Source organism: Gobio gobio (assembly GCF_949357685.1).
Source record: "Gobio gobio genome assembly, chromosome: 2".
Lineage (NCBI taxonomy): Eukaryota > Metazoa > Chordata > Actinopteri > Cypriniformes > Gobionidae > Gobio > Gobio gobio.
This window is the reverse complement of record NC_137098.1, coordinates 54,940,621-54,964,562: the sequence shown is the minus strand read 5'-3', so window position 1 is coordinate 54,964,562 and position 23,942 is coordinate 54,940,621. Positions and strand designations below refer to the sequence as shown.

Here is a 23,942-nt window from a genome sequence, read left to right as displayed (position 1 = left end):
CCTAGTAGAACAAGGCTGGTAGAATCCTAGAGTTTAAGGTAGTATTTAATATGTTATGGAGTTAGCAACAACAATAAACATTATGTTATAATAGAATTCTGCTAACAAAGTCTGTTTTTTGCCTTCTTTGCAAAACATTCTGCATCCTCTGCAAAGAAGTCAATGCCACAGTCCACTGCAGTGCAAAAAAAAAAGAGATGAAGCAAGAGAAATGCTTATAAATATATTCATTCACTCAATACAAAGAAAGTAAAAAAAATGAATTATTAGTCATTCAAAATTGAGTATTTTTCCAAGTATTTGTGTGGTGCAATGCATTTTAGTGTATTGAGTCATTAGCTCAGCAACATGCATGTTTTATGGACATTGTTACAAGATAAAAGCATGACTTAAGACATTTTAAAAGGAATCAGTAACTTTATTGAATAATTTTTCAATAACACAGAATAAACCATTTTGTGCGTCATTTCTACAGAAACTAGCTGAATTGCTATGATGACTGTTTTCAAACATATGGAAGCCCATGAAGGCTGCTTTTCCATCATTTTCTCACGTTCACAAAGGTTATCTGAAGAAAATATTTGATCATTTTACATTTCAGCTCCTTTATTGTGACATTTAACACCTACTAGAGCTGCACGATTCTAGATAAATTGAGAATCACTAGAGATCATGATTCTCCAACGATTCTGAATGGACAACTAAACAAAACAGTCTATTTGAAAATAGATTTAATTTGAATAAATTTGTTTAATCGGTTTGAATTAATGATTCAATGACTCGCTCATAAAGACTTCCCTTGTTTCATTATGAATCAGAATTTTTGAACGAATCTCTTGAATGAATGATTCAATGACATTTGCATTTTTTCCCCATAGTCACTTGTCGCCAGCTACTGTTTTAACAATGTAATTGATGCAATCTTTATTAGCAGCATCAAGTTTCACAAGGTGATTTACTCCATTTTGATCGCTACTGTAGACATCAGTGTTTATATCCGAACTATAATCGTGATCATACTTGTCAAAGGTTTATTAGATATATTGCCGAATCGTTGACATTTATGAATACGATAGCGTGGGTGTTTGATTCGAGATCGCAATCTTTTAACGATTAATCGTGCAGCTCTAACACCGACTTTTCACAATCCAATCGGTTCCGATGGATGAAATCAAGCCTCATCCTGCAGTTTTTCTTAATGAATCTGGTTTCACCCAGAAATTCACCAGATTACAGGTGTAAAAAGAGTTTCACGTTGTTTTTAAAAGTCCTAAAGACCTTTAGGTTTTTAACAGGTTATGAATGATAAGAGGATGAATAATACTGTAGATGCCATGTGTTTTGTCTGGCTTACAGGAGGGAGGGAGAGACAGAGAGGTGCGTCACTGTTGCAGAGCAGGAAGAATCTTCCCTTCACACAGACCGAATCCCACTCTATAGCCGCTGCCCTCACAATAACCTGCACAGAGAGAGTTCATTCATATGCTTTAGCAAAGAGCAATAGGGACCACATTTCTATTAACTTATAGCACTCCAACTCACCAACAAGTAAAAACAATGCAACAAAAACACTCAAACATGCACACACAGACTCTAAAAGCCCACCTGAGAGTGTGACTTTGTCTCCATCCTTCAAAAAGGTCCTTGTCTCTCCATTGCCAAGGTCAATAGTCTTGGATCCCCTCCATGAGAGCTCCAGCATTGAGCCAAAACTCTCTGGATCCTTCATGCACACAAACACAGTGTCAGTACTATATAATAGAGCTCCATGTAGATATATGCTAGTTAGCTTTTTTCTTTACAGAAAACAAACAAGTGACATTTTTTAATAATAATAATAAATGTTACATTTAATTTAAATAATATTTTATTGTAATAATTATAGAAGCATTTAAATAATAGTAATTATTACATTATTAACAGAATTTAAAGGGTTAGTTCACTCAAAAATGAAAATTCAGTCAAATTATTCACCCTCATGTCATTCCAAACCTGTAAGACCTTCATTCATCGGAACACAAATTTCTGTGCGCAAAAACAAAACAAAAATAATGACTTTATTCAACAACTTCTTCTCGTCTGTGTTAATCTCCTATGCTGTTGACGTAGTAAATACAGTGCAGTACTTCCAGGTTCTACGGCAGAACGCCGCCCCATTATTGGCAAGTTCCTGTGTCAGCATCACGTATGCGTTGTGGTGCTCACGTGAACAGCGTCGACCAATGGTGAGCCGGTGCTCTGATGTAGAACCTGGAAAAGCTGCACTGTATTTACTACGTCAACAGCATAGGAGACTAACACAGATTTAGTGTTTATTTTTAATCATGATATTATTCATAACATCAAGGTTTAACCACTGTAGTCACATGGACTATTTTAACTATGTCTTTACTACTTTTCTGGGCCTTGAAAGTTGCAATGATGTTGCTGCATATGGATTCAATCAGAAAGCTCCGGATTTCATGAAAATGATCTTAATCCGTGTTCTGAAGATGAACGAAGGTCTTATGGGTATAGAACGACATGAGGGTGAGTAATTAATGACAGAATTTGCATTTTTTAAAAATAATTTAACAGATTGAAATTAAAGCTGGCTTCCAGTGTAGTTATTAAAATTAATTATTTATTATTATTATTAATAATAAATATACTTACATTTAATAATTAAAGTTAATTATTATATTATTTACTGAATTTAACAGATTCAAATATATTGTTGTCTCCAGTGAAGTAACTTAAATTATTTATTTTTTGTATATTTTATTAATGATTATAGTTAAATGTAATAATTCAAGTTAATTATTATTTGATTTACTAATTTAGCAGATTTAAATAAAATTAAAATATGAACGTGACTTCCAAATAATTCTTTGTATATTTAAAATTATTAAAAATAATTTAAGGTAATTGTTATACAATCGATTAATTTAACAGATTGAAATAAAATAAAAATGTAAATGTGGCTTCCAGTGTAGTTACATCATTTTTTTTTGTATATTTAAAATTATTAATAATAATTATTATTTACATTTAATAATTTAACAGATTGAAATAAAACTTGAATTCTACTTGAATTAACAATTTTTTTAAATTATTTTTTTTATTTTAAGGTCTCAGAACATATGCGTTTCTTTAGGCCCATCATGAGACGGCAGAATTTTCTTTTTCGAGCGAACTGTTTCTTTAATATATTCTATATCAATGACATGCTCGCACACACACGCGTACCGGTCCACTGATGGTGCCAGATGCCAGCAGGTCGCCCGCTCTGACGTTGCAGCCGTTGACTGTGTGGTGTGCCAGCTGCTGTTTCATGGACCAGTACATATACTATGAAGACACACAACACGTTACAAGCAACTGGTGTCTATTACAAATAGCGAAAATGTCTTTCTCTGTATGTGAAAGGATGGCATAATCTCTTCTGTCTGCTGCAATGGAATGGGTTTTTCCCAGAACCAATAACACAAGGAGCCCAACACAGAGTAGGCGCTGAGAGATAGAGGGGGGGTTCACTAAGAATGAATTGCTTTGTTTATTTGCCCAGCACAGCCAGTGTTGTTTTAGTGCCTGATTCACTAATGGAGTTATGCAAATCAGGTAATGGCGCAAAGTTGCAAATCTTGCACGGGCCAATTTATGGCTAGGCAAACAGATGCAAAACTACACATACACAGATGTATTTATGGAAAGAAAAAGACACCAAAAACAATTCCAGTTGGTATAAAAATAATCTCTTTTGGGTTCAAAGGGTGATCAAATAAAAATGCTAAAATATTTTCTGACCCAGATTGTCAGTAATTTGTTGTTTCTTGTCCCAGCAAAACAACAGGCTTACAATATGTTGGCCAGACTGAATGTTTGAGCAGTATGTTTGTCATTGCCTTATGCAATTCCTCTATGCATTTTTTTGCATATCTGGCTTGTGCTTGAGTTTTCCCAGGGAAATTCATGTATAATCAAATGGATACAGTAAGAGTTGTCTGTATGAGTTTGTTACTCTTTAAAACAGCAATGTGTCAATGCAAAACAATCTCTTACCTTAAAATTAGACTTGCAAATGGTGGCGGCCTCTTGCATCCCCTCACCTGGACAGATGAGAAATGCATAAGGATGAAAACAAGACTTAAAAGTAAAAAGTGTCACACGTGCAATAGATGCACAATGACAGACAGATGTTACAGATGCTGACACACACCTTTCACAGCGACAAAGAGGTTGATATTGAACATGTAAGGGTCATCGTGACGCAAGTATGGAAGAGGCACAGGTTCCTAAAATTATTTAAAAAAGTAAAAACAAATTAGGAAAATCCCACCAAACATTAAGTTTACATCTTGGCCAGTATATGGAGACACATCTGAATTCAATATTTGCATCAAGATGTCAAGGTTCGTCTGGTTTGCTTGGTCCAGACAGCCCTGCTTGTAGATGATGCAACTACATGCTTAGTTAAATATTTGCAGTTAAAAAGTCCATGTTGAACTCCTAAAAAGAACATCATTAGAAAATAAACATCAGAACAGACCTGCAAGCCATTTTTGGGTTCTGACCCACCGATTGAGAATCACTGATCTAACAAATTAATGCAAAAAGATGTGTTTTTGCCTCATTCGCTCATAGTAGTTGGGTTTTATACTGAAAGAGGAAAGTAGTAACTCAAAGAACGGCCTTTAGCACGTCTCATTTCCCGCTTATATGCAAAGTCTGCACTCTGCCGTCTGTGATGATGACTTGTCCGTTCCACAGAGCTGTAAAGTTGAATAATTTCAAACTATGCCCATCATTTTTAAAGATAATGGGTTTGCAATGGCCCTTCCTGAGGTGCTAATCGGGTACTTTGTCCATAGCCTATGTAGGCAGCATTTCAAAGGCAACACAAGCATGTGCCCAAAGGGCTTCCGCCAAAGGTAGGAACAATTATGCTGCCTTTAAAAGACACCCATTCGTTTTGCATGAAGAAGGGCTGTTTGTGTGAAACAGAGCTGCTGCCTATGTAGAGAGATCCAAATCAATCACTTATAAGGCTTTTTGAAAAGGTTTTCATTTTTGAAAGAAGTCTTTTATGTTCATCGAGACTATTTATTTGATCAAAATATTGTGAAATAATATTACAATTTAAAATAACTGTTTTCTATTCTAATATATTTAAAAATATATCTTCAGTGTCACATGATCCAGAAATCATTGTAATATGATGAGTTTCTGCTAAAGAAACATTTCTTATTGTTATCAATGTTGAAAATAGTTGTGCTGATACCACTTTATTTACAGAAATATTGATCTGCAACGCACGTTCACTAAATGACCGTTCACCCATGACACATGCATTTTTCGTGTTCACCAGAGCTGACTTTGTTGCGTGAACATGCTTTGGATAATATTATTTTTGTAAATAAACTGATAAATTATGTTTTTTTGCGCAAACAAAGCACTTCATAAAATTGATGTTAAACCACTGGAGTCACATTCATTATTTTAATGATGTCTTTCCTACCGTTCTGGGTCTTGAATGTGCAAGTTGAATCGGATCGCTATGGAGAGACAGAAAGCTCTCGGATTACATTAAAAATATCTTAATTTATGCTCCGAAGATGAACTGTTTTCTATTCTAATATATTTTAAAATATATCTTCAGTGTCACATGATCCAGAAATCATTCTAATATGATGAGTTTCTGCTAAAGAAACATTTCTTATTGTTATCAATGTTGAAAATAGTTGTGCTGCTTAATATATTTGTGGACACTGTGATACATTTGTTTCAGGATTCTTGGATGAATAGAAGGTTCAAAAGAGCAGCATTTATATGACAATTATGTTGATGGTATGGCCTATATTATACATATGTATTCAAATCTTGGCCAAAACCTAAAAATAAAAAATCAAGTCTTCTTACATCAATTGCCAATGTATTGTGCATGCACGCAGAATTATTTTTAACTCATTTTGACAAATGACTGTCTGAATTTATAGTGTAATTTCATTATCAAAATATGTATACTCTTACACTTAGAATTAACCCAATTTACCTGGACAGGATTGGACTCAACAAAGGGCATCAGTGCTTCCATCGGAACAACCCAGGGTGAGATGGTGGTCCCAAAATTCTTGCCCAGGAATGGACCTAATGGAACGTATTCCCAAGCCTGGATATCCCGAGCTAAAACATCAGAGAGAAAAAGACATTACAACAAGCAACCTATACAAACTGTGGCATTGAGGCAGTGATGTTTGCAGGGAAAACACCACTCAAACTTTCTCCAAAAAATGCACAAATATAATGTGGTGCCTTTATCTGGCTGAAAACATCTTAAATGTATGTGTCCTGAGCAACTAGATGCATTTGCAGCCTTATCTTAGTGATAAACTCTCTAAAACCAGACTTGATTCGTTTAAGGAATAATTGGCAGCAGCATAATTTCTGCCATTTCACCATAATGCATTACAGTGCAATTTAATTTCATTTTACAACCCAAAATTTCTTGGCAAAGTAAGTCTTACAAAGCTTTTGTCCAGACAAATAAATTTGATTACATTGAGTGAGATTTTTGAATTTATAACCCACAAGCTTTCATAAAGTCTGCCGCCACACTGATATTCTTTACCCGTCTCCTTTCTTTATTTATTCATTGCATTTCAAATCCATTCATATATCTGAAATTGATACAGCCTAGAAATCCCATCCAGATTGATGCATCAGAGTATTTTTCATGGCCTTACGCAGAACAGATGCCAAAGAGACACTAATACGCACCATCAAGATGCCATTGCTCTGCATGTACACAGACAGTTTCTGGTATCTGTTCCAAATCGCAAAAGACATTCTGAGCTGTACTCATATAAAATCCATATATCTACCCTCTGCATAATTCTGACAGAATCTCACTTGAAGACATGCAGCATTTCTAAGGAATGAAAACTGGGACTCGCTGCTGGTGAGGAATAACTGAGGAAGGAGAAAGAGAGAAAAGAAATACTGAATATAAAGTAAAATCTGGACTGTCTAAGACTGTCATTAAAAATGCACTAATACACGTGCAAAATAAATGTTTAATTTGCAACGAGAGTGCTTTGTTTGCACAAAAAAAAAAAAACTTTTTTTTTACAGAAATATTATATATTATTATATACGCACGTTCACTAAATGGCCGTTCACCCATGACGCATGCATTTTGTGTTCACGAGAGCTGACATTGTTGCGTGAACATGTTTTGGATAATATTATTTTTGTAAATAAAGTGATAAATTATGTTGTTAACGCAAACAAAGCACTTCATAAAATTGATGTTAAACCACTGGAGTCACATGAATTACTTTAATGATGTCTTTCCTACCGTTCTGGGTCTTGAATGTGCAAGTTGAATCAAATCTCTATGGAGACACAGAAACCTCTCGGATTTCATTAAAAATATCTTAATTTGTGTTCCGAAGATGAACGAACGTCTAACAAATGTGGAACTACACGACGGTGAGTAATTCATGACAAAATTAAAAAAATTTGGTGAACTAACCCTTTAATTCTTGCCTATATAAGCCCTGTGTGTTCACTCTCACTTTGCGAATTCTTGTTGGTGTTACCACTGTATTTCTGAGCGCTTGTATTTGGGTTTCCTGTCCTTTGGTTCTGATCTTCTGCGTGTTACCTGGATTGCCCCGTTTGCCTGTTTCTTGGACATTGCGACGCAACACGAAAGTAGACTGATGCCTCATTCTATTTATGACCTACTGATATGGAGGACAAATGCTTTGCAATGGGCGCATCCAGTGTAGACAAATTCACTGATTACAATGGGTTACATTGTCTTCTGTTGCATCGCATCGTGCCGCTCGCGTCCTAGACACGGTGTAAGGAGGCTTTCTTAGAATACACTGCTAAGAAAGTTGCTTTTCTGATACACTGCAATACAGAGAGAAACGATGGCGTTTGTTTTACCGTATCAATTTGAGTGCGAGTCCTCATCCTTCCAGAGCAGAAAACAGCATCTTTTCAACATGTCAACAACATGAACAGTGGCTTCAGCAACAAATACAGTGTTTGAGGGTGGGTCAAAGTAGATGTTGTTCGAGGGCATCCGATTAAAACCATAGGCTGGCATTAAGCTAATTTGTTACAAACCTTCGTAGGTTTGTGCAGGAAGAAAGACTGGAATTACTGCCGACTTCTTTCAGGCAATTCAGAAGTGGTTATTTCTTTTGGGAGAATTTAACTCAATTTATTGTGCACTTTAATCTCTGAAACTTTGCAGACCTTTTACATTCACAAACAGCTATATTACACACTACATCAAAGTTAATATCGGAAAAAGCATAAAAGGGTCACTTTAAGCTTGTATAACATCATATAAGATGATTTGGGAGAATATGTATTGCAGAAGACAACATCTTGCAGGTTCTCACCACTCCAGTCGTTCATAAGCACCATGCCGAAGATGTGCTCGTGAGCTTTCTCCACTGGGATGGGCTCTCCAAGATTGTTCCCTTTTCCCACAAAGAATGCCTGAAAGACAAACATCCCAATTCATCTTTCTCAAAACTTGCATGAGATATTGTACCACATGCACAAAAAATATTGATGACAGATTGTCCTGAAGCAGTAAGCAAATCATTTGTGACTTTAATTACCAAGATCCTCAGATCATTATGAAACCTAAACAGATATTCTGGTTTCAGAGGCAAAGTGACACAAATATATGACATTAATACATTTTAATTATGGAAAAGCCACTGTAGACTATATTTAAGGGCTCTGATTGGTTTATTGCATGTTACGCCCCAAAAACACACCCTTTTTAGCCATTTTAGAGCAAATACATAAATATTGAGATATACTGTATATCGAACATCAGCTGCAAAATATTGATAAATGCAAGGAGAAAGTAACAAATTGAGTGCAATTTAGAGAACATTTCCACTCAAAGTGCATTGATTGTAAAGACTAATTTCTCCAGAGATTATGTACCTTGTTTATATGAACAATGGGGAAGGAATGAGATCTATACTCTTAGTTCCTTACATCATTGAATCAGCAGGACTGAATCAGCAACAACTTATGATAACAAGTCCAACTAATAAACTATATTACATAAAACATTAACTCACCATCTCTAACTCTATATCCAGCTGTTTGCTAGGTCCAAAGATGGGTGGCTGAACTGAAAGAGAAAGACAGAGAAATATAGTTGATATATGAAACAAACAGATTTACAGCAGTTTTGATGTATATCTCAGCAGAGTTCATTACAGACTGAATTTACCTCAAATTTATAGTTCTCACTTGAACACATGTCAGATCAGTTCTCAAGTGAGGCTGTAATAATGAACGGTGCGGGTTTGCTGACCAATGAAGGCAATCATTTAACGCAAATAAATACATCAAAACAGCCCAATCATCGCACACCACATAGAGGTTCTTTATAAAACATGATGCCATTAATCATTGCTATGATGTCTGACTCAAATAAAAAATGCATGTATTGTGTTTTGTTAATGTGCTGACTGTGCTGTATGTTAATACACAACACGTTACTCAAACAGAGAACACTTCAATTTGCAATTAAATATTTAGTTTCCCCAGCTAACTATTTTTTTCTAAGAATGTTCTGCAAAGTAACATGGGAATGTTACTTTTGAATGTTCTCTAAACATTCTGAAGCAAATAGAAACATTTTTAAAAAAAAAATGCCAGATGAACGTCCAACTACCAACTCTGAATACATTTCAGAAAAAAATGTTTCATGTACATTATATAAAAATTGTTTTTGTGCTAATGTTTTAAATTGAGAACATTATTACAGACCAGATAACATGAATCTGGAATCATGTTTTTTCATAACTCTTGAGAGAATCTTGCCAGAACGTTAGCCAAAGTTCTGAAAACGTTCCTTGTTAGCTGGGTAACTTAGGATTATTTCGATTTTTTTCCATTGTGAACATTTTTAAATGGCATTTTTAATTAAGCGCAAGCAAACAGAAACCATGCATTTTATTTTTAATTGTATAAATTCTAAACTACTTTACAGCTGAAAAAACTTCTGTTAACAAGTCCACGGTTTGTCCAACGTCTTTTGTTTACCTGCGTCTGGTCTCATCTGTCCATGAGGTCTTCTGATTGGTGTTCCAGAGACCACCACAGAGGAAGCTCTCCCATGATACCCCACTGGCAGTCTCAGCCTACAGGACAGAAACATATGTCATTCCATTTAATACAACATATAACTTTCTAACTTTCTTTCTTTTGTTCCATTACAAGACTTTCTTCGCTGTCCAGAACACAAAAGAAGATATTATGAAGAATGTTGACTTTCAGTGTATGGACAAAAACAAACAAAAAAACACTGAGACATTTTCCAAAAAAGTCTTTCTCTTTATCATAAAACTATCTAATTTCAGCATGTGACTAGCAACACCTCTCTCATCTATAGGTTGTGAATAGGGCTGGGCACAAAAAAAAAAATCGATTTTTCGATTAAATCGTTTTTTAAAATGTGGTCGATTCAAAATCGATTCTCAAAGGCCAAGAATCGATTTTTTCCCCATATTTATTTCACAAACATTGAACATAAAATTAACGTAAATCTAATTACTAGTCTTCTCCACTAGATGTCATCCTCTTATTGGCCTTGCGCGATGTTACAAAGGAGCGCATGTATGTACGCGCCTGTCATTCATATATTCAGTGCTTAAATGGCGGCTTCCGGTGCGTTGACGTTTGTAATGCTGAGGTGAAATGCTACAAATCTGCTGAACTATTTGATGAGACATCACATCACCCAGACGTTGCAACACCAGAGCAGCCGAGCACACAACCGCTAAAAATATATCACATACATGCGAACGCTTGTCTTGCATTATGATCAATGTATTAAACTTGAGCGTTCACTTAAGCACATATGTTGTTAGCCATATAGACATATTCAAATCAACCGTTAATAGACAGCGCAGGACCAATAATTCAAACCTAATAGCTTAGCCTATATTATAAACAGATTTCTTCAAATAAAAGTTAGTCCACATAAGTCGCACATTAAGGTATTGTTAATTACCATGGCAACTAAGTTACTTGTGTCCAGGTATGAATGTGCTTCTCGTGTATGAAAAGTAACGAGCGTTGCAGAGGGAGGCTCGGACACCGGGAGCTCCGTCTCATCCCCCGGCGGAGAGATGACCGAGCGGCGCGCCCCGCAAAGAAAGAACCCATTCCCGGTTACGACCTCGATCCTCGAAAGGCCTCGTCAGGCACTACGATCAACCCGAGTTACAGACGGTTCGCCGGCGCATTTCCGAGATATAGCCGGTTAAAGTTTCAACTGGTCTTGTTCGATCCGTCCCCCCCACTATAAGCACTATAAGCAAGCCAGCGCGTCGTGGTTCCGTCCCGGGGGGTTCCAGTCGATCCTGCCCGGTAACGCATATATGCTTGTCGCAAAGATAAAATCGAATGGCAATTGCATCTAAGGAAGGCAAGCAAATAACAGAGATAGTGACAAAATATAATGCATCATCCGGGGCACGAATCAAAGCACAGATGCCCCTTGAGGAAAAAGCCTTCATAAAAACGGACAGAGTCTGAATGACGGTCGGCTAAATCGCAAGAAATGCTTGTCCTTTACTGAAAATTGCTGAAAATCATCCAATATCCTTTTTATGTTTTAGAATAAGTGTTTCAAAATATCCATAAAAACAAAATTGTATTGTATTTAACATAATTGTATGCATTTGAAATATAGAGATGGGTTCGGTTTTAATGTAGGCCTACCAAAGTGTACCTAAAATAAAAAGATTTTAATATACAGGTTTGTGGCTCTTAATTTCTTTTTAATTACCCACTTGTAAACTTGTTCACTGTTCTTTTTTATAAATATAGTATTTGTATTAATCTATTTTCATTGAGTTGAATCGAAATTGAATCGAGAATCGAAATCGAATCGATTTTAGAGCTTGCGAATCGAAATCGAATCGGAACATCTGAATCGATACCCAGCCCTAGTTGTGAAAGTAAAATAATCTGTTTAATGGAAAAGAGCTAAGAGTTAGCTAGAACAACTGCCCAGTTTTGTGTAGTTTTCAGCGTTTTTTTATGCATTATGATTTATGCAAGTTTAATAAATATCAGCGGTTTACTGTAAATCTTCCTCTATGCCTTTTATTTTTATTACACACATTTTATATAAATATACATTCTTAGCAACAACAAAAAAATCAGGGAAAGGCACATTCATTTCCTATGCATTTTGTCACAAGCACGCCAGGCTCCACCCTCTCCCAGACACAACGCTCCATCATCCTGCTCTCCGTGTCATCTGCAACGAGACGTCCAGTATTACCATTGACATTCCCATTCCATTGGACTACCTCTTCTGTTACTCACCTCATCTGCTCACAACCTGGTCCTGTTAACAAACTCTGTTTACCCCTGTCATCAGTTCTCCATGTCCTTTCTGTATTGTAACAGAAGACCGGACCAACACCGCACAGAACCAGGATGAGCACCCCGGATCCCTTCAAGGAGCTCGTCGACGCTGTTCGGCGAGCTCTTCCCTCCAGCCTACCTGCACCTTCACCAGCGAGCTCTTCCGGAAACAACACCACTGCTTCCTCGCCCCCCGAGTGCGCCAGTCCCATGGCCAGATCGGTGCCCTTCTCTGGTTCGGCGGAGGATTGCAACGGATTCCTGCTTCAATGTTCGCTGGTCCTGGAGATGCAGCCGCACCTGTACCCACACGATCGCGCCAAGGTGGCATTCATCACGTCGCAGCCATCTGGTAAAGCACTCCGATGGGCGTAATCACTGTGGTCCAACGACAGTCCTGTTATCCAGACCCTTTCCGGTTTCATCGCACACTTCAAGGAGGTCTTTGGAAAACCGTCTTTGGATTCGTCGATCGGTGTACAACTCTACCACTTGAAACAAGGTACATTATCTGTAAATGAGTATGCCCTCCAGTTTCGGACCCTCGCTGCTGCCAGTGGGTGGAACGAGCAATCCCTGATCACGACCTACCGACAGGGTCTGGATCCTCGGGTGTGGCTGCATCTCGCTGCATACGAGGACACCATCGGGCTTGAACGTTTCATCCAACTCTCCATTCGCTTTGCCACTCGTATGCAGTCGTGTATCGAAGAACACCAGGGCCAGCCGACATTTTCTCCTTTCCTCCGCCGACCAGATGGTGTCAGCCCTCCAGAACCAGCCCACGAAGTTATGCAACTGGGAAATTCTTGTCTGACAGCGGCTGAGCGGCAGAGACGGCTGACCCAGAATCACTGCTTATACTGTGGTCTTCCTGGGCATTACATCTCCGATTGCCCAGTCCGTCCTCCACGTCCCATGGTGAGTGCAATCATTCCTTCCCTTAATAAGATGAAACCACTCACCACTACTGTAAACCTTACTGCAGCTGTTATCTCCCTTCCAGTTACTGCCCTCCTCGACTCTGGGTCAGCCGGGAACTTCATCTCGGGCACCCTCTGCCGCCAGCTCAAGCTCCGCACGTCTGCTACTCCGACCATCTACCAGATCCAATCGATAACCAGGAAACCCCTCAGTCGGAGACAGGTTAGTTACTCCATGGGCCCTATCGGAGTTCAAGTGGGAATCCTCCATATGGAGCATCTACATCTGCTGGTTCTGGAGGAATCCACCGCTGACATCATTTTAGGGTGCCCATGGTTAGAGCAGCACAACCCAGTCATCTCCTGGAAGACAGGAGAAGTCCTGAAGTGGGGCGACAGCGGTTTCCTGGACTACTTCCCATCTCCACCGGTACGTCCCTCTCCTTATCCCCAAGATCTCTCAGTCTACGCCACGTCCATCGAGAGTCCAGTAGAGAGACGTTCGGTGGATGTTCCTTCCTGCTACGCCCCCTTCAGCGACGTCTTCTGTCCCCAACGGGCTTCCAAGCTGCCTCCCCATCGGCCATGGGACTGTGCCATCGATCTGCTGCCCGGTGAACCAATGCCCAAAGGAAAGATCTATCCCCTCTCACTCCCGGAGGAGAAGGCCATGGAGGATTACATCAAGGAGGCGCTGGAGCAAGGTTACATCCGTCCATCTACTTCCCCTACTGCTTCGAGTTTTTTCTTCGTGGCTAAGAAGGACGGAGGCTTGCGGCCCTGCATAGACTACAGAGCACTCAACAACATAACCGTCAAGTTCATGTACCCCTTTCCTCTCACTGGTCACTGGTTCCGGGAGAGTGAGAGGGTCTGGGACTCGGCTCATCATCAATTTCAGCAGGCCCTTTGCAGACGCAGGATGACAGCCTTCATTTATGCATTTACATTTATGCATTTAGCAGACGCTTTTATCCAAAGCGACTTACAACTTGGGGGTACAATAAGCGATTGGTCGTGAAGAGTCGAGTGAGCGCAACAGGTGCCTGAAATACTTAGTCCGTGTACATTTCTCAGTGTAGTACAGGCTAGAGTAGGGAGGGAAAGAGGAGGAAAAGAGGAAAGGAAAGTTGTTTTTTTTTTTTAAGAGGTTAAGTGCTCACGGAAGAGATGAGTTTTTAGTTGACTTTTGAATGTTGTCAATGAATCAGCATTTCGGATGGCGGTGGGCAAATCGTTCCACCAGCAGGGAACGTTGAATGAAAATATTCTGGAAAGGGATTTTTTGCCTCTCTGTGAAGGTACCACAAGCCTTCGCTCCTTAGCTGAACGAAGGCTTCTGGTGGGGGTGTGGAGTCGTAGAATCGAGTCAAAGTATGCAGGAGCTGAGTGCGTGGTGGCTCTGTAGGCGAGCGTCAGCGCCTTAAACTTGATGCGAGCAGCGAGTGGTAGCCAGTGCAGTGAGATGAAGAGTGGTGTGACGTGGGTCCTTTTGGGCTCGTTGAAGACCAGACGTGCCGCTGCATTCTGGATCATTCGAAGTGTTTGGATAGCACAAGAGGGGAGTCCAGCCAGAAGCGCATTGCAGTAGTCAAGTCTAGAAATAACCAGGGCCTGGACAAGAAGCTGTGTTGCGTGTTCTGTTAGGAACGGTCTGATCTTCCTGATGTTGTAGAGCGCAAACCTGCACGAGCGAGCTGTCTTAGCAATGTGTTCTCTGAAGGACAACTGGTCATCAAATGTAACTCCAAGATTTCTGAGTGATTTTGAAGGGGAGATCAGGGATGTACCTAGCTGGATGGTGAAGTCATGTTGCATAGTGGGACTGGCGGGACAGATGAGGAACTCAGTCTTTGCCAGGTTGAGCTGTAGGTGATTTTTACTCATCCATGCCGAGATGTCAGCCAGACAGCTGGAGATTCGTGCAGCTACTGTGGGGTCGTCTGGTTGGAATGAAAGCTAGAGCTGAGTGTCATCGGCATAGCAGTGATATGAGAAGCCATGTGCCTGTATGATGGGACCTAATGAAGTAGTGTAATTGGAGAAAAGGAGAGGTCCAAGCACTGAGCCCTGAGGAACCCCCGTGGTCAGTTGATGGGCTTGGGATTCCTCTCCTCTCCAGGCAACCTTGAAGGACCTACCTGTGAGATAAGATTCAAACCAAAGGAGCGGAGTCCCTGTGATGCCCAGTGATGAGAGGGTGGACAGAAGAATTTGATGATTTACCGTGTCAAAGGCAGCAGATAGATCAAGGAGGACAAGGACTGATGATTTGGACTCAGCTTTAGCTATCCGCAGGGCTTCGGTGACCAACAGTAATGCAGTCTCTGTGGAGTGGCCCCTTTTGAAACCGGATTGGTTAGTGTCCAGCTGATTATTCTGTGAGAGGAAGGATGAAACCTGGTTGAAAACAACTCGTTCAAGAGTTTTTGCTATGAATGGCAGGAGAGAGACAGGTCTGTAGTTATCTATGAGTGATGCGTTTAAAGTGGGTTTCTTAAGCAGTGGAGTTACCCAAGCCTGCTTGAAAGTGGTAGGGAAAGTGCCAGTGCAGAGCGATGTGTTGATGATGTGTGTGAGTGCAGGAAGGAGAGTAGGAGAGATGGCTTGAAGGAGGTGTGAGGGAATGGGATCGAGAGGACAGGTGGTAGGATGGCTGGAGAGGAGAAGTTTAGATACTTCGGCCTCAGTGAGTGTGGAAAATGAGGAGAGAGTATGTTCGGTCGTGGAAGTGGCAGATCTAAAATCCACAGTGTGTGGGGGTGAGAACTGATTGCTAATAGTTGTTGTTTTGTTTGTGAAGAATTGTGCAAAGTCGTCTGGAGATAGGGAGGTGGTGGGAGGTGGTGGAGGAGGACAGAGCAGAGAGTTGAATGTTCTGAATAGTGTGCGTGAGTTTGAAGTGCTGCTGATTTTGTTTTGGAAATAAGAAGATTTAGCTGCGTGTACTTCATTCGAGAAGGATGAGAGCAAAGACTGATACTTAGCTAGATCAGATGGGTGATTTGATTTATGCCATTTCCTCTCTGCTGCCCTGAGTATCGTCCGGTGTTCACGAATAACATCAGATAACCAAGGGTTAGAGGGAGTAGCTCGTGCTGGCCTAAAAGAAAGAGGGCAGATATTGTCTAGACATGAAGTTAAAGTGGAGCATAGAGTGTCAGTTGCAGTGTTAACATCCATAGAAGAGAATTGTGTGGATGAGGGAAGGGAGGAAGAGACAGCAGAGGAAAGATGAGAAGGAGAGAGTGAGCGTAGGTTTCGTCTGAAAGTAACTGGTGGAGGAACTGGTGGTGTGTGAGTAGTAAGTTGAAGATTAAATGTGATGAAAAAGTGATCCGAGATGTGTAGAGGTTTGACCAAGATATTGTCTGTAGAGCAGTTGCGTGTGTAAATGAGGTCCAGCTGGTTACCAGATTTGTGAGTATGTGAAGTGATGAGGCGTTTGAGGTCGAATGAAGCTAGGAGGGTGTGGAAATCTGAGGCATAGGATTTGTCCAGGTGAATGTTGAAGTCGCCGAGTACTATGAGTGGGCAGCCATCCTCTGGAAATGAGGACAGCAGAACATCTAGCTCATCAACAAAGGTGGTCAGTGGACCTGGGGGGCGGTAAATGACTACAATATGTATTTTAGTGGGAGTTGCAAGCGTTATAGCATGATATTCAAATGTGTTGTTTTTGCAAAAAGCTGTGTGAGATGAGTATTTCCAATTGTTAGAAATGAGAAGACCCGTGCCCCCTCCCCTCCCAGTCTGGCGAGGGGTGTGGGAGAAAGAGAAGTTATTAGAGAGAGCAGCAGGTGTTGCTGAGTCTTCTGGACGGATCCAGGTCTCAGTCAAGGCCAGGATTTTGAGAGTGGATTGAGTGGCAAAGGCAGGAATGAAGTCAGCTTTATTGACAGCTGACTGACAATTCCATAGCCCCACAGAAAAAGAAAGAGACGGAGGGGCATTAGAGGAGGAGGGAACAGGAAGTAGATTAGCAGTGTTACGGTGCCGTCTACGTCTACGTGTAATAGTGGGTCGTGGTTGCGAGATATCGGGGATGGAGTGGACGCACATGGTTAGAGAGAGGAAGGAAAAAAAGATGAAGGGAGAAGAAGGAGATAGCTTGGTGCCTTATCGGAATCCCTGCCTCGGAGGAGTCGCGCAGAGGAAGAGTCGAATACAGATGTCTTTACCCGCGTCGGTCTTCACACGCGGAGGCTGAAACGCGGGCTGAACGCTTCCGCTGACGCTTCCGCGCCAGCTATGGAACGCTCGTTAAATAGAACCTATTCGTTGCTGAGTGAGATCAGCTGGCTCTGATAATTGCAGTTCAACGCGCAGATGATAGGCCGTGAATGTCTTTAAATCAAAACCAATTTATGCCTGGATCTAGGCAACTTAAGTGCAAAGCTCTCTCGGTAATAACAACGTCAGATTATCTTATTCAAATGCAATTTTGCAATTGGCTATGGCAGTAATAATAGAGAGGCTCCCACGTTCCAGGTTGGGCAGAAGGTCTGGCTGTCAACCCGGGACATCAGACTGCGTCTGCAGTGCAAGAAGTTGAGTCCCAGATTCGTTGGCCCCTTCACCATCCTGCAGCAGATCAACCCCGTCACGTATAAACTCCAACTCCCACCTCAGTACCGGATTCACCCCACATTCCATGTGTCACTCCTGACACCACATCACCCCTCTGTTTCTGTTTCCCCAGAGCCTGGCGTTACCCCAGAGCCCCCTCACAGCACAGAGTACGCACAGCATACCAGGTCCAGGAGATCTTGGACTCCCGGCGTCGTGGTGGTCATCTCCAGTATCTCGTCAACTGGGAGGGGTACGGCCCAGAGGTGCGATCATGGGTACCCAGACTCGACATCCTAGACCCGAACCTACTTGAGACCTTCCACTCTTCTCGTCCAGACAGACCGGCGCCTCGGGGTAGAGGTCGACCACCACGGCGTCTGGGTCCTCGGCCCTCAGGAAATGGCCGTGGAGGGGGGGGGGGGGCGGTAATGTCACAAGCACGCCAGGCTCCACCCTCTCCCAGACACAACGCTCACTGTCACCCGAGTACTGATCACACGCACCTGCACTTCATTGTCACTGCAATCACCACCTGCACTTAAGCCCCACGTATTCACTGTCACTGTCCGGTCTCGTTTGCACACGCTCACGCTTATGTATTTGCTTCTACGGACTCACCTGTGTTTACCTACCTGTTCTCCCAGTCTCCTGAGTGTCTCCTCGTCCTGTCTCCTGGCTCCTTGTCTCCATCGCTCCATCATCCTGCTCTCCGTGTCATCTGCAACCAGACGTACAGTATTACCATTGACATTCCCATCCCATTGGACTACCTCTTCTGTTACTCACCTCATCTGCTCACAACCTGGTCCTGTTAATAAACTCTGTTTACCCCTGTCATCAGTTCTCCGTGTCCCTTCTGTATTGTAACACATTAAGGCTTCCAGATAAAAATCTTATAAAAAGAAAATCTTCTTTAAAAATATATATTTTTTTATTTTCAGATATGCTTTCAATGCAGGTAAATTCAAATAATTCTTATTTTTTTAAATAATGTATATACCTTTCCAGTTAGGATAATACTTGAATTTAATAAAGTTTATGTATGATCACCCCAAATTATTGTATTGTATGGTGTCAGTAGTAATTTAATGTAAAGTGTAACCAACCTTTTCACTGTATTAGACCAATACGAAACAACAAAATCAAAAAACCAACATAAATGAATAATATCTTTCTCCTCTTCTGAAAAAAGACACCTTTGAGTTCAGTCAAGGTTTGTTATATGGAAAAGAGCGATAATAATACAATCTCCTTTTGTGTTGCACTGAAAATACAGCATTTGGAGTGACATGAGGGTGAGTAAATATTGACAGAATTTACACTTCTGGGTGACCTATTTCTTTAACATTTCGCTTCAAATCCTACTCCAAAATCACCCAGGACACAAAACCACAGCTTGGGCCAACAGCTTTAAACCAAATGTAAATCAACTATAGATTTTCCTCCAGACTAATTCAAATTTTTTTTCTGAAGAAGTGACACGTGTTTGGAAAGGTCCAGTGACAGATTGACTGAGCAGAGGGCAACTTCAGGTAGGCGACTGAAATTAAATTTCAAAAAACTTCCCTTTCCATTTCCACACGAGTCCTTGTTCTGTCTCCGGGCGAATAACTCCCCCTCTGGGCCTTGTAAGTGAAAATGTGACAAGTAATAGAGTTCTGTTTTGGAGGGAAGAGTTATTGCTAAAAGACGTTTTTCACAGCGAGCTGGAAAATGCGCAAGTGCATTATTTAGCCTGACAGGCGTACGCTGGGAAAGAATAAAGAGACTGTTTATGGGAATTACTTACAGGAACTTTGCTGGGTCTTTAAAACTCGAACGCATATGGTGGCTTACTCAAAAGATGAGTAAAATATATGAAGTCAGCAGGAGCCGGTGATGATGTGATTGTGTTTCCGGCAACACGATTGCTTCGGATGTTAGTATTTAAGAGGGTGAGGAATATTAATGGTCTGTCACATACCAGTTGGGCATCAAGGCATTTTCTTTTCCACGGAACATTATTCCAACGTTGGTGGCATGATCTCTCGATGAGTAAAAGTCTGTGTAGTCTCCTGTTTGGAGAGAAGGGAGAATAAAAGATGATGGAGGGGGTTAATGAGGAATAAACATGTAGTGACAGGAGTGAAAAATCACAATTCGTCCCTAGATTTCTGCTCAGGTTTTTCTGTGGCGGTATCCATTAGAATTCAGTTATTTTCTCTGTGCACTACACTGAAGCAAATATATTCAACCAAGAATGAAAGCTTTGTTATTAATAACCAATCCTTTTTTCCCCCAAGACATATGATCGCTTTGTGTGAGAAAATACATTTTTCATTTATGATTGAAATCTCCATTTATTTGAGTTATTCACTGATAATCACGACCTCCACTGTAGATCGAAAATCTCATGCACAATTTTAGGTTCGTAATTGGAAAAGTGATTTGAGAGTTCCGGGGAAGAAAGAAAGTTTCATGGAAGAAAGATAATACAGGGTCAGAATGACAGGACAAAATTTACAAAAAGTTAATTCTTTACATTAAATGAAATATACAAGTAAATTTTTATGTTGTTTTTTTTATATACTATATGTCTATTATGAAACTACCTTTCACAAAAGATTCCACATTTGCCAAATCCAGACATTTCTAATCTCTCTTCAAGACTCTCTAGATCTTTAACTTGCATTTAAGGACTCAATTTGGCTATGTATGTGCAGCTTATTTATTAATTAGGTGTGCTCTTAAATCAATTATACACAATAATTCAGTATTCAAATAATATAATGACATCATTATTCGTTACATTTTGAATCTGATCAACGTTCTATCAATGTAAAGGCCCCTTCACACCAAGAACGATAACTATAAAATAACTATAATAACTATATTAGCGTCCACACTAGCAGCCGATATTGTTCTGTTTATTATAAGTGTGCGCTGCTGTTCTGTCGTCTGCCGCTTTTCAATTCTCAAGCTCTTTAAAGCAGGATGAATTTTGATTGGCTGTCAATATTTTTATCAATCATCATTTGGGAAAAATGTTGTTGTGCTTCAAATGATATCTTGCTTCTGTGCCATTATCGTTATAGATGGGGTGTGGACTCTTCTATTATATGTTTTTTAAAACGAGTTATCGTGTTTGGTGTGAACAGGCCTGAAGTCACTGCTTTAAAACTTTAATCTTATATTTCTTACAGGAATATTAAGCATAACAAGTATAAAATATATGAAAAATATATAAAAAATATTTGCTAAATATATAAATAACAGTAATAAAAAAATACATATTTTATATATGAAAATTAAAGCTGATGTAACTACACAAGTTAATACTTGGGGTTACAGTTTTAGAACAACAAACCCTGATCATAATTTTTGAGGAAAATCAATATAATTATTAAACACACACACACACACACACACACACACACACACACACACACACACACACACACACACACACACACACACACACACACACACACACACACACACACACACACACACACACACACACACACACACACACACACACACACACACACACACACACACACACACACACACATTTATATAGTAAACATAACATATACCAAAATAACACACAACACAGAAGGCTCTAATCTTCTATTGGCATGAGAAAGGGTTTTAAGGTTTCTGAATGCCTCTGACAGCTATAGTTAGTGAAAAGTGCACTCTAGTGGTCATTATGGAACATAACCATGAATTACACTAGTTTTATGACTAACATCCTAAACGATCCAATTCATACAGTAGTCAAAGACTGTTCAAGACTGTTTTCAGAGTCAACATGAAAGTGTTGATTATAAATTCTTCATTTAAAAAATGGTCTTTAATAACTTGCTCTGCTTCTAAAACAACTTTAGGGTTTGGCTATCTCAAATCCCTCTTACATTTCAAATCTTCACCACCACGCTTAATTCTGGTTTGTCATGATGATCCTCTCAAATCTAGATGATTATTTTGTTTTATTCTGAAGTATATTAAGATAATTTAAGTAAAACAGTTCCAAAAAAATGTAATGTTGACTTTAAATCTAAATTGAGCAGTGTTGTAATAAAACATTAGTAATGAAATGAAGATGAAAATGGAATAGATTAAATATGGTTCTAAGATATGGAAATATGAAGTTTGAGTATAAGACAGGCCATCACACTCACCTATCTCAGCCGGGAGATGCATCACTGCAGAACTCTGATGAACAAACGCCCTGAAGATCACAAAATCACGCACGTTGGGTTTTCATGTTTAACGGGGACATTCCATAGACATAATGATTTTTTATACTGAACAAACTGTATATTCTTCCCACTAACCCCACCACTAAACCTAACCATCACACAAAGCCTTCTGCATTTTTTACATTTAAAAAAAAAAAAACATTATCCTTTATGATTTATAAGCGGTTTTCCTCACGGAGACCAAAAAAAGTCCCCACAAGGACAGGGATTTTGAACATTGCCATCTTTTGTGGGAACATTTTGTCCTCATTACGTAGGGTTTACCTGGACACACACACACACACACACACACACACACACACACACACACACACACACACACACACACACACACACACACACACACACACACACACACACACACACACACACACACACACACACACACACACACACACACACACACTCTCACAAGATGCCATAATTAAATTGTATTCAGTTTCTCTTCTAAAGGTCAACTCCTGATTTAAACAAATTCATTAAATAAATAAAATTAAAATAAATGAATAAAATGCATACTACTCTTTAAAATGTTTTATGTTGCATAATGTGTACTGTTTTATAATTATAGGTAGTATACGGTGCATTCCTAGTAATATGCAACAAAAAGTACACCAATGAATAGACTGGACATGAATAATGTCCTAATGATGAATGGACATAGTAATGTTGAAGTTTACCGGCTTCTTAAACTGACGTCATCACGCAGCGTGGACTCGTTTGCAGCCAGAAGCATCTGGAGGCACTTTCTTGCTTCTCTCCAAGCGTCATAACCCAGACCCATAAATGCATTGAGTGTGGGCTTCGATGGAGGGAAAAAAAAAAAAAGTGTAAGCATACAGAAGAACACATAATATTTTATACTAAGCTAAACTGATGAAGCTCACCTGTTCAAAAACATCCTGGTGGAGCCCAAGAGCTGGTCCATTGAAAAGATGCTTGATAACACTAAGGTCCAGAATTTGGTCTCCAATGGCTACGCCAATTCTGTGCCTGGTCTGTTATATCCAAATATGTTATACAAGTTAGAAAGGATCTTGTGACTAAAACATTTTTGCATGAATTTCAGAATGTCTTTGGTTTTCTTTTGCTTGTATGACAGCAGTACAAAAACAGCATGATCCAAAGAGCATCTTATGCTTCTGTGGAAACGCTAACCATTTGTAGTTTACATGGTCATGAATGGTATTATTATGTTGTACTATCTACTTTAATCCTTTAAATACTATATATGCTTTGGCAATATTGTAAATGCTGCCAAATAAAGCTTTGTTGACAGAGTGTTTACTTCAATGTGTTCTCTGACCCTTGAAACCAACTGTGTCCACACAGAATTGCAGTGGAAGTAATAATATTCTAAGTAACATAATTTAGTTTTATCAAGTTAAACACACTCTCATTACATCATAAGACTTTAGTACTTCGGTTCAAACAAACATACTGTCATTCTCAGGATTTAATAAACCGTGTACTTACATTATCCGGCGTGGAAAAAACACCGTAAGGCAAGTTGTGATAAGAAAAGTCACTTTTCTCCTCAACTTTTACGAAAGACATTTTGAAGTTACAGTGGTACTCTGAAATACTTCTCAGAGTAAACAACAGCGCAAGTAACTTCTTCCAGATGCCCAGTTGAGACATATGAAAGTTACCGCCTCACGTGTCGAAGCGGAGAGCCAATCAGAGACGCCACCTTCTATCCTCCCAACATCAAGACCAGTTCGTCTATTCGACGTGACTCAGCAGAAACTTACCAACCACAGAACGTTACCCTAAACTCAGTGTATGG

General features: G+C 39.8%; 1 protein-coding gene across 1 annotated transcript; it reads right to left on the bottom strand.

Annotated features, from left to right (window-relative positions):
- Window positions 1–342: 342 nt before the first annotated feature.
- On the bottom strand, window positions 343–23,876 carry fah (fumarylacetoacetate hydrolase (fumarylacetoacetase)). The gene is made up of 14 exons (XM_079839003.1): window positions 23,630–23,876; window positions 23,041–23,151; window positions 22,834–22,955; window positions 22,073–22,122; window positions 19,870–19,960; window positions 10,075–10,172; window positions 9,102–9,154; window positions 8,400–8,499; window positions 6,032–6,162; window positions 4,199–4,274; window positions 4,042–4,088; window positions 3,229–3,330; window positions 1,606–1,723; window positions 343–1,459 (listed from the first exon to the last, which is right to left on the bottom strand). The coding sequence occupies exons 1-14, from the start codon at window positions 23,792–23,794 to the stop codon at window positions 1,383–1,385; spliced, it is 1,341 nt and encodes a 446-aa protein (XP_079695129.1). The 5' UTR covers window positions 23,795–23,876; the 3' UTR covers window positions 343–1,382.
- Window positions 23,877–23,942: the final 66 nt, after the last annotated feature.

Excerpts from the sequence above, each read along its gene's own strand:
- fah (XM_079839003.1), bottom strand. The coding sequence starts at position 23,794 with ATGTCTCAACTGGGCATCTGGAAGAAGTTACTTGCGCTGTTGTTTACT. Across the intron at positions 3,331-4,041 it reads TTTGCAAGTCTAATTTTAAG|TATATGTACTGGTCCATGAA; the intron begins GTAAGAGATTGT and ends GTGTCTTCATAG. Across the intron at positions 1,460-1,605 it reads AGACAAAGTCACACTCTCAG|GTTATTGTGAGGGCAGCGGC; the intron begins GTGGGCTTTTAG and ends CTCTCTGTGCAG.